This window comes from Bubalus kerabau, chromosome 9 (genome assembly GCF_029407905.1).
Source record: "Bubalus kerabau isolate K-KA32 ecotype Philippines breed swamp buffalo chromosome 9, PCC_UOA_SB_1v2, whole genome shotgun sequence".
Lineage (NCBI taxonomy): Eukaryota > Metazoa > Chordata > Mammalia > Artiodactyla > Bovidae > Bubalus > Bubalus kerabau.
The window spans coordinates 91,780,153-91,790,963 of NC_073632.1; the positions used below are offsets into that span (position 1 = coordinate 91,780,153).

The following is a 10,811-nucleotide window of genomic DNA, read 5'->3' on the forward strand; positions in this document are numbered from 1 at the left end:
AAGCTGGCTAATAGGAATATGGGTTTCATTTTAGCATTTTTCCATGTTCATATATTTAAAACATTTTTCTTAATAAAGAGTCAATTTTAAAGACTTCTGGAAAACAAACTGAATTAGAAAGAATAACAGGGATTCTCATATAGCACTGTAAAATTTGCAAGCATTTTGCAGAGCAATTTGGCAGTATATAAGAAAGAATACTGTGCATTTGCAAAAATCCATCAACTCTACTTCTCAATCCACACCAGAGAAAAGCTTTCTCATATGTGTGCAAGGAGACATAACCAAGAATGTTTACTACAATATTGCTTAAAGTAGCAGGATATAGGAAGCAACCTAAATGGCCATCAGTAGGAGAATTGATATATTCTTGATAATAAAGTATTTATTCAATTTACTTTAAGTTAATGAACTAGAGCTAAGTACATTAACATAATACTATGCAAAAAAGTGCAGATTGCTGAATGGAAATATTGTGTGATGCTATGAATGTGAAATCTAATAACATGCTAAATCATATCACAATGGTAATAATATTTATTAATGCATAACTATACATGTTGAAAAGGTATTAGTATGTGCTAAGTATGATATATACCAAATTTTCTCTTGAAAAGAAGAGGATTGGTGTTAAGAATAATACAGAGTGCTTCAAATTTATCCCTGATGTTTTCAAAAGAAAAGGAACCCTAATAAGGCAGAATGTTAATACTTGACAAACCTATGGTGGTAATTGAGTTGAATTTTATTAGCTCATTTTCTATAGTCTCTTATTAACTTAGAAATCTTTACAATTAAATATTTTAAAATAGAACAGTATTTTATACTACATTATTGTGTTTATAGGAAAAAACCTTACTATACTAAGTTAGATGTGCAGGTATTATAAGGAAGAGTAAAACAATAACCAGTTACAATAGGTCTATATATACAGTCAGCTCTATTTTCCACTCTGATGCATGAATGCTTAGAAACACATATTTAAATTCAGATAATAGAAAAATCCATTTGACTTTGGAAAGCAGTCAGAGGTACAAATTATCCCATTTATTTATAACAAAAAAGATAGATATCTTCTACAAAAATGGTCTTGAGTGGTTTCTGTCAATCTTTATGATTACTTTGGACAGCTGCCACATTATTTCAATGGTGACCATCTGGAATTGTATAGACCATTTTATCTCCGCTAAAAGACTCACCTCCAAACCTGTCATAGACATGCAGATTCGGACACAGAGAGCTAGCTTGGCTCTGTACCTAGCTTTTACCCACTCCAGATACATCCATTCAATATTGCTCATGTTTTTTTGGGGAAAACAATTCTAGAGAGAAAACTATTTTGTACTAGAAGCTATTACAATTCCTGAATAAGGCAAGTGGTTAAAATTTATGAGTAAAACAAAGTGATGTTTGAGATACTCTGAGTTAGTCTAACTTAAATACACACTGAGACTTAAAATATCCATCTTTTGTCTGTATTTTGTTCCTCCAGTATTCTGGGCTTCCCAGGTGGTACTAGTGGTAAAGAATTTACCTACTTACGTAGGAGACATAAATGATGCAGGTTTGATCCCTGTGTCAGAAAGATCCCCTGGAGGAGGGGATGGCAACCCACTCCAGCATTTTTGCCTGGAGAATTACATGGACATTTCTAGTAATGTCTTAAGCAGGGATGGTATTTTGCTATTGGAAGCATTTTCACATGTACTGTATCAACAATCCTTCTTTATGGATGAAAAACTGAGTCTGAAAGAGGCAAATACACGTTGGAGAGTATCTGGTCTCCTGAATCCTTGGCCTGAAATCTTATTGCTATATTATAATGAATAAGAGTTGTCTGTAACAACTTCTCAAGCTGACGTAAAAAATAGCTCTTAGCATAGAAACCAATGTATGGGTGACTTGCTGTAAAGAAAATAACACATGAAAGCAAAGCATATGGGACTAAGTACACTCAAAGAGTGATGTTGTTGCTGTTGTTCAGTCCCTAAGTTGTATCTGACTCTTTGCAACCCTATGGACTGTAGCATACCAGGCTTCCCTGTCCTTCACTATCTCCCTGAGTTTGATCAGATTCATGTTCATTGAGTTGATGACACCATCCAACCATTTCATCCTCTGTCATCCCCTTCTTCTCCTGCCCACAATCCCTCCCAGCATCAGGGTCTTTTCCAATGAGTCAGCTCTTCACATCAGATGGCCAAAGTACTGAAGCTCCAACTTCAGTATCAGTCCTTTCATTGAGTGCTCAGGGTTGATTTCCTTTAGGACTGACTGATTTGATCTCCTTGAAGTCCAAGGGACTCTCAAGAATCTTCACCAGAAAGATTATGTGGACAATGGTAACAGATGGGAGAAGCTATGCACACAACTAGAAGGGATTTTGAAGAAAGAAAGAGAAGAGGGGAGGAAAGGAAGGGAAGGAAGAAAAGAAGTATGGGAGGGGAAAGAAAAGAAAAAAAAAATTCACTTCCAGAAGAAACTGAAGATGAATCTTTCTAACTAAACTTCTGGGGTTTCATTAAATCCACAATTTCTGCCAAAAGATTCAGCACAGATTTGGGACTTATATTTGACAAGCCCCCATATGCTGCATTTTCCCTCCAAGCTTTTACTCTGGCTTGCGGACTCTGGGGTTGGTTGAATACGTGGTTCTACAGTTGCTAAAAATACCCTGAAGTCCAGCTCCTTCACTCAGATTTTATTCAGTTGATAAAATGGCCACATTGGAATCAGACTTTTCAATTTTTGACTTGTAACCTTTAATAATCCACTTCTTACATAAAAGTAACATCTGTATACATGGGTCATTTACATTTCACTTCAACACAAAGTCAAAGTCAGAAACTAAAGAAATGGCACCATGAAGGAGAAGCTGTTATTTTTTTCAGGTATGTCAATCAATAGTAAAGATGGCTTTGGTATTGTTTGGAATTACTGCAAAGAGTTTAGCTATCAATATGGTTGAAGCCTCCAAAGGAACCACGGAGCTATCTATAGCTGCAAGGGTAGTTTCAAGTCAGCTACAGAAGGGAGCTTCCTGCCTCAGTTCCCAGGAGACACCACTGCTGATCTGTTCAGGCATGCCATACTGTGTGCACCTGTGCTAATGTCAGCAGGGCAAGCCTCTAAGCTGCCAGGATGTTTCCCCATGCTTTTTATCATCATCCATACATCTCAGCAGATAGGACCAGCTACATCATTTGCATAGCCTAGTGCAAAATGAAGACCTGGAGCCCCTGGTTGAAAACGTAGAAGGAAAAATGTTAACAGTACTAAAATACAAAGCCTTTTCTTTTCAGCCAGCTTCCCCTCCAGCCAGTTACTGGGTAGATGCCATGCAGAAACTAAACCTGGACAACTCCCCTTTTCCAGTGCCTCCTGCCCCAACTCATGGTGGACTGGGGACCCCCAAGGATATTGCAACACCACCTCAGAGACCGGCAAGGTACCTGCATGGAGGAGGGGTACGAGGCTCATCCCTGCCCTGTTACTTGCCAGACGCACAGAGGACGTGCCAGTACAGGGAGGAGATGGCCGCGGCCACTTGCTCCCTTGCGATGCTGTGGGGTAACAAGACCTTGTTGCCAAATCCTGATCTGATCCTCCCACATCCATGCCGGTGGTTGCCTGGCAGGGGAGGAGGGTGGCAGTGATCATTGGGCAGGGGTGGGTAGTGGGAGGCTGGATGGGTTCTGGTCACCAAGCCAGAGTAGAAGAATGTGGGGTAGGGAGGGAGGCAAGAAGCTGAAAACCTGTCCCGGGAGCCAGGACTATGCGTGAGGTGAAGCTCTAAACCCTTCCGTATGCACTCCGTTTCCTCATGCAACATCACTTATAAAACACAAATTAAGTGATAAAATCATTTGTGAATTTCAAAAAGATGAACTGAGAACACTAAACCCTGAGTTCAGAGCCCTTCTGATGAGAGACCCACCGGTGTCTATATTGGTCACAGGCCAGGAAATCAGCTCTGCCAGGGTCCTGTCTTCCTATACTATTGGACCAGGCCACATATGGACATTATCTAAAGAAGAATTAATTGGAGGCTTCAAGGGGATCAGGCAATTTAGCAAGGCAAAGCCAAATGCTTTGAGTGTTTTTTCTGCCTTCATGAGAAATGATATTGTTTTTTAATACTTTACGGATGAAATGCCCTTTTCTGCCAATAACTTCATTTATATATTCAAACATCATATTTTTGTTTCTGGGCATCTACCACTAATGTTTTCTTGACCTTTGTGACTGCAGGTGGGCAAATTAAATGTCATATTGCTTTGATTTATTCAATAGCAAACATGATCTCTTTGTCTAATTTTCTTGAGTAAATGGACTAGGGCAGTGCAAATGAAATTATACCAGTATTTCAAGTTCTTACCTCTGGATGAGAATTTCAGATCTTCCTGGATAGATCGTGTGCTCTCAAATGGTTTACTGAATTGTCTAAACTTGATGGAAATGTACATATTGATCAGTTTTATTTTTCTCCTTCACCTTCAACTGTGCTATGAAAAATCTTTTTTCTCACCTTCTACATTCAGATTAGAGTCCTTGCTTACAGGTATTAAAGAGACATTCCACAGTGCTCTTGTTTCAGATCTCAAACTCACATCTCTCCTTCCCAGAACAATGTCAGGCCTCAGCCTGAAATCTTTTTCTACCTCTTCTTTCCCTCTTCTGAACTTCCCCTCTTCTGCCTGCTTTGATAGGAAAGAGAGATAGGAAGGTTGGCAAATGCCTTTGATTTGCCTGGAGCTGTCGTGGTCCTCTTCTGATTAACACTGGATAATTGTCACCAGGATCTTGGGGTAGATTGGCCCAAGAACGATTGGCAGAGAACATTTGTGAGAAAGCCTTATAGCGGATTTCATGACTGCAGCCTTATCCACACCACTCCTTGCACCTGCTGATGGTTCTGCTTTAGCATCTTCTTCCTAAATTCTTTTCTGTGATTGGCTGCCCTCTTAATATGGAATGAGACTAAGATGGCTTTGTCCCATCAACTTCTAAAGAGGGAAGCTCATGTTTCCTTAACTTGTGGGAAATCCAGGTAGCCTCACTCCAACAAATGCTGAAAAGACCACCTGTGCATGGCTGGCACATCAGCCTTGACACGTCTAGTCAAGGATCTTCTCCACTTACCAGACCCACAGACTGTGCTATATAAAGACATCCAACCAGGGACTGAGATGAATTTCTTCCCTGGAGGGAGGCTCATCCAGTCTCTTGCCACTTCCCTTCTTTCCACCTCTGGATATGTTCCATCTTGTGAGGGCCAAGAGGTACCTATGACTTTATGTGAAGTGACATCACTCCTTTTATGATAACATAATATGGAGTCAAATTAGCACTACAATTAAAAGTCACAGTGTAAGATGTAAATCTGTAAGCATTTTTTAAGACGGGTGGTGGGTTGAAAGATTCAGATGGAATCCACTGCCTCTAAGAATAAAGGAGGGTATCAAGATTGGAGGCAAAAGAGCCAATTTGGGAGAAACATACACACGCAAAAAAAAGCATCTGCCACTTGAAAAGAGATGGTCCCACCAGGTAAAGGAAAGAATGCACTCCACTGATGTGACTTTCAGAATTGGTCCCGGCAGTAAGACACAGCTGGGCAGGACAAGGAAAATGCAGAATGTGGAGGTGGAGTGACCCAGAGAAAGGCTCGGGAGGCAGGCTTGGCCCTGCCCCCGCCCAGGCACCGCCTGAGCGGTGTGATCGCCATCTCTATGTACGTGTGTAACCACTCACTCACTGGGTATCTTTTTCTTTTCAATCCTCAGGAAGAGGCAGCCAGAATTCTCGCCCACCAGCCAGTGTCCGTCGGCACATGTGCAGCTTTGAAAACCCCCACACTGCAGTGAATGTGTAAGAGAAGCTGCATGGAAAATAGAGTGGTTTGCCCCTTGCTTTCTCTCTCCTGGGTTTTTCTACTTTCTGACATGGAAACAGAAGTGGTGCATGCCATCAAGGACGAGGAGCCATTACGTGCCATGGTTTGCACGACTGCCTTAATTTGATTGTCCATCGTTCTTAAAAGGACACTGTCAAGTTGTTAGTCTTTCTGCTTTTTTTCTTATGTTTTCATGCAAGATGCAACACTTTTTCCCATTCTAGAGGTTCACTTTTGTTTGTGACTCCCACTCACAAGCTTGAAAGTGAATTTTCCCCCTTTACAAATTTGTCAGCTTCTCCTGGGCAAACAGAGCTCTTTTCTTTTCTTTGCTTTTTTTTTTTTTTTTTTTTTTTTGCTGCTGCTGCACAAATGTTTGATATGATCCTGTCTGCATTTAAGTAAAGCCATAATTTGGATGGAAGAAATCCATAATGTCAGTTGGAGCCAGGGGGTGGGCACCAAGATACATCTCTGCTAGGTGCCTCCTATCCCCCGGGGAGCACAAAACAAAAGTTTTGTGAGTCCCCCAAAAAAGTGAGTTTTGCAAAAGGAAAGGAATTATTTCCCCAGAATTCGGAGTGCTTTTATCAGATTGTATCCATCTGATAAAAACGGTGCATGTTTGGTCCAATTTTTGACCTTTAGATCTTGACAGTGTCTCTTTAAGTCAACAAAAGAACATAAACCATGTTCAATTCATTGTGCACGGAGTCTGTGGTCATTCTCAGCTGTTCCTTTACAGCCCTTCAAACTCCTGGGAGAGTCAAAGGTACACATTCCTGCAGCAGAAGGGAGCTCCCTGATGAGGTGTCTGTGGCTCAAATAGCTCTTCAGATGAGAAGAGCCCAGTTTGCTCAAATGTTTGCTACTAAGCCTGGCCATGGAGCCCAGTGAACGGGGTCCTAGCGGCTCTTCTCTTCACTCAGTGGAGTGCATTGGGAAATCATGTTCTGACGTCCCCTGGAAAGGTCCCAGTAGAACGAGTGTGGTTTTGATCAAATCACACTGACCCTTAGAGGGAAATAGGTGCGGTTGGGAGGACTCTGCACTTCGAGATCAGAGCCTCTCTCATCTTCCAGGATGCATTCTCTCTAATTCTCCCAAGTCCAAAAGCACTGAGTGTTTCTTGCATCAAGGGTTGAGTCTGATCAAGGACACAGTAAGGACATCCTGATGATGACGGCTGCTGGCTGCCTGTCAAAAGGAATTGATGGGTCTAGGAGACATGCTTGTCCTGTCATGACAGCTGGGCCAGAGAGAGAGGAGAGGCACCTAACATTTCATGACTTTAAGGTGAGTGCCTAAAAACAACAAAGGTGGAAAGTGGTCCATCCATGGTAGGTGACAAAAAATAGTGCAGCAGTCAGCAAAGCAAACAGGTTGATTATAAAGAAGTTTTGAAATAAGAATATTCAAGCTTCCTGGAGACAATAAAGAATCAGGAAAAAACTAGTAGCTTCCAAGCTGTGCACCATAGCATAAGACTGGCTATTTTTAGCCTTAGTTGGTCCCCCAACACCCCCCCCCCCAAAAATATATATATATGTTCTTTTTGTGACCTTTGATTTCCATAGATCTTGTGAACAAGCCAGGCAAAAGGACTAGTGATAGAAATAAAGCTGCCTACTGGATCTTTAAGGTCTGCCTGGATCTCCTCTGCCTGTGAGGAATAGGCCCTGCAGAGCAATGCAGCTGCCCTGTATTTCCAGGGCAAATGTGAGGACTCCAGGTACTGCTGAAGAGCATCAAGGGACTTGCTATTAAAGTGATAAATCTGGAAGCATGGAGCATAGAATAAACTATAATGCTTCATCTGAACTTTCTTCAAAAGGAACATAATCTAGGCTCATCTATACTTCCTGGAAGAATATAACTACAGCTGGTTTACCTCCGCTAAAACAACACTGCTATACCAATATGTTGTCATAAATAAACGTTGGCACCAGAATTTCTTTCCTCAGCCAGCAATCATGATTACGTTCAGCCAAAGGCCATTTAAAATATACTTAGAAAAAAATCTAAGGACTTAGCTGGCAGTCCAGTAGGTAAGACTTTGCCTTCCGATGCCGGGGGCTGTGGGTTCCATCCCTGGTCCAGGAGCTAAGATCTTATGTGTCTTGCAGCCAAAAAATCCAAAACAAAACATAAGCAATATTGTAACAAATTTAATAAAGACTTTAAAAATGGTCCACATTAAAAAAAGTCTTAAATAAAGAAAAAGTTTAGAAGCCATCAGAATTCTACTCTTCAGTTGGAAATATATTTGTCAGTTTTCTTGAGACAGTAGACCCTAAACCTGGACAAAGTTTATGGGCTCCTCCATACTCTGTTGACCTTGATGAGCTAATTTCATTTGTAGATGTCTTTTTCTTTATTAATTTATTGGAGAAGGCACAATGCTTAATAAAAGCAAGCTTATTTTATTTATCTTGTCTTTTATCCCAAATCATATAACTTTAGGATATTCAACGTGATTGATCGGAAGATTCTCAAAGGAGGATTGTACACTTAGACTTTGTAATATTGTAAATTGCAGCAAGTCAAATGATTTTCTGACCAGCTTAGGATGAAGTTAGAATCAGCAAGGAGAGGGATAAAATTCACAATGTTACTTAAGGCTTCATCTCAGCAGCAACTTCCATGTTCTCATAATATTAAAAAGCATTTGTCTTCACGGACACATTCAGAAATTCTCTACCTTATAAGCAGTGCTGATTCAATAAGATGAGAAATTTTGAATGTTCAGAGAAGCTTCCAGAAAATATATACTGAATATGCAGATTTAGGGGAGGAAGCTTTCAAGAAGGGAAGCTGGAGTTAGTGGGAGTTCTTTGTATTGAAGACTAGCTTGGGGTTGCCTAAGAAAACAGGAGTCTGACTCAAAAGGTTTCAAACAGTTCCCAACACCTGAGATGCTACAAGGATCACTATTCAAGCTGCACTCTGGTACCAGCTTGCTGAAGAACACGGAGGTGAGATACCTGGACAGGGCAGCTCTGCCCTCCCATCCAGGCAGGTCTCCCTTAGGGCAACACCAGCCTTTCCTTGGAAGGCCACATGTCCTGGCCACAGCTGCTGGGTCACAGCAGAGCTGTCCGCAAGCCTGTGGCTGTGGTTTGTTTTCTTAGTGAGCCGTTCTCTCCACTCTATGACCCAGTGGCATTTCCTGCTTCCATTTTCATTTTCAAAGAAAACAAATGTTACCCTGCTCAGGTTCCCAGGACTGAGATTTCCCCCCTCAAGGGAAGACCTCGCCTTGCCTGGGCTCTTTGGAAGCCATCCTTCTGTCTGCTGTGTGGCTATTAAGCCCAGTGGCAGAGACTTGAGTTGGACATAAGGGAGACAGGTGTTGAGCAAGCTTCCTCCTCAGGCAGCTTGTGCAGGATGCTTTCCTCCGGATCTCAAACACCCACCCACTGGTATTCCCGTTTTAGGCCTCTCTGGAGCAGAGAGCAGCATACTCTGCAGATGTAACTAGTACTTACAGAAACAAATAAAACAGACAGGATCACTCTGAATGCCAAAGATATACTAATCTGTTTACACCACCCACTTCCAACTCTTCTCTAAAGTGCTGTAAATAGTGGGTCTTCTGTTTGGGGGGTGGGGGAGGGATTGTGATACTTATCTCATGAAAGAAAAACCAAACCAAAGCAAAATCCTGAGCGGGTTGGAGCTGGAATTGCAGCCCTCCGCCCTCTTAGCTCTGCGTGACTCTCCCTGTGGGGTGGAAATCTCATCCTCCCTGTCTCTAGTCCCTCCCAGGCCTAACAGCAATTTCCTCCAATTACTTCAGTATCAGTAAATATATTTAGCCACTCAAGGTATCTTCTGACAAGGTGCTTTCTGACAATTTTGTGGTGTTTCTAAATCAGATTGCTTTTCCTAAGATTAAGGAACCAAGTAACATTAAATAATAGAAGAAAGAAGCCGGCAGCTTTGAAAAACAAGGTATTAAAGCTACCTTGGATTAAATAAAAGTATTATTTCATAATAATATTGCATCTTTATAATGTATTTATTGCTTTTTACTGCCCCATATTTTATACATTTTTCTCTTCTTAATATCATAGCAATGAGTTCCTAACCTTTTCAAATAGGATAATCAGTTTTCATACCAAAACAGTTATCAAATACTCACCTGAACCTGTGATAGTAATTGTACCTTTATTAGCCTGAACACAAAACACACCAAAAACAGCTTCTCAGAACTTAGTTACACTTGTATCTAGAAGTACAATTTATCAATAACAGCATTTTGCATTTAAAAATAGCAGCATATAATCTACAAGGACATAATATTGATTTAGCCTAAAAACAATGCTTTAATGCACATGTAGATTCATGGACCATTCAAGCTGTCTGCTGACCATAGGTTAAAGATAACTAATGCAGAAGGACCAACGTTTATACCCTGTGCTGTAGTTTCTATGAAATGATGCTTTCCCTCCAATATCTCTGGTTTTTAGGAAGCAATTTATTTTGTCCTTGAAAAAAAAAAGGTTAATCTAATTTTCTTAATCTGGTAAAGTCCCTAGGGCATTAGGACTATTTTCTAATTAAACAGTACTTTACAGAAAATCTAGAGCAAGACTCTGAGGGGAAGGAAAGCTGCTAACTTTGACTGCTGGGGTGGAAATCTCCCCTCACAAGAATAAATATTGTATTGGATGAAACAGAACTGAACTGTGATCATCTCTGTCTGCAAGATGATTAATAATGCCTTTCAAAGGATTTAAACAGAGGCTGATAGAGGACTCCTGTACAAGGAAGAAGACAAGGCAAGTCAGTGAGCAAGGGGGTGAACTCAGTCCCAGGAATACAATGTTGCCCTTTTTGTTAGCATATATGGAAACTGGACAATGTTTTGTTTATCTAAGCCTACTGATTGAATTAGGTCAGACTAGCTCTG

At 40.9% G+C, this 10,811-nt stretch overlaps 1 protein-coding gene across 2 annotated transcripts in view; it reads left to right on the forward strand.

Moving 5' to 3' along the window:
* GRM1 (glutamate metabotropic receptor 1) overlaps positions 1 to 10,811 on the forward strand; it is a 431,554-nt gene that overhangs the window by 416,727 nt on the left and 4,016 nt on the right. The window contains exon 8 of one of the 2 annotated variants that reach the window (XM_055535887.1): positions 5,787 to 5,847. The exons of the other annotated variant lie outside the window; for it this stretch is intronic. Coding sequence (XP_055391862.1) covers positions 5,787 to 5,847 — 61 coding nt within the window. Of the gene's footprint in view, positions 1 to 5,786; positions 5,848 to 10,811 lie in introns of those variants that run through there. 2 annotated transcript variants of the gene reach the window in all.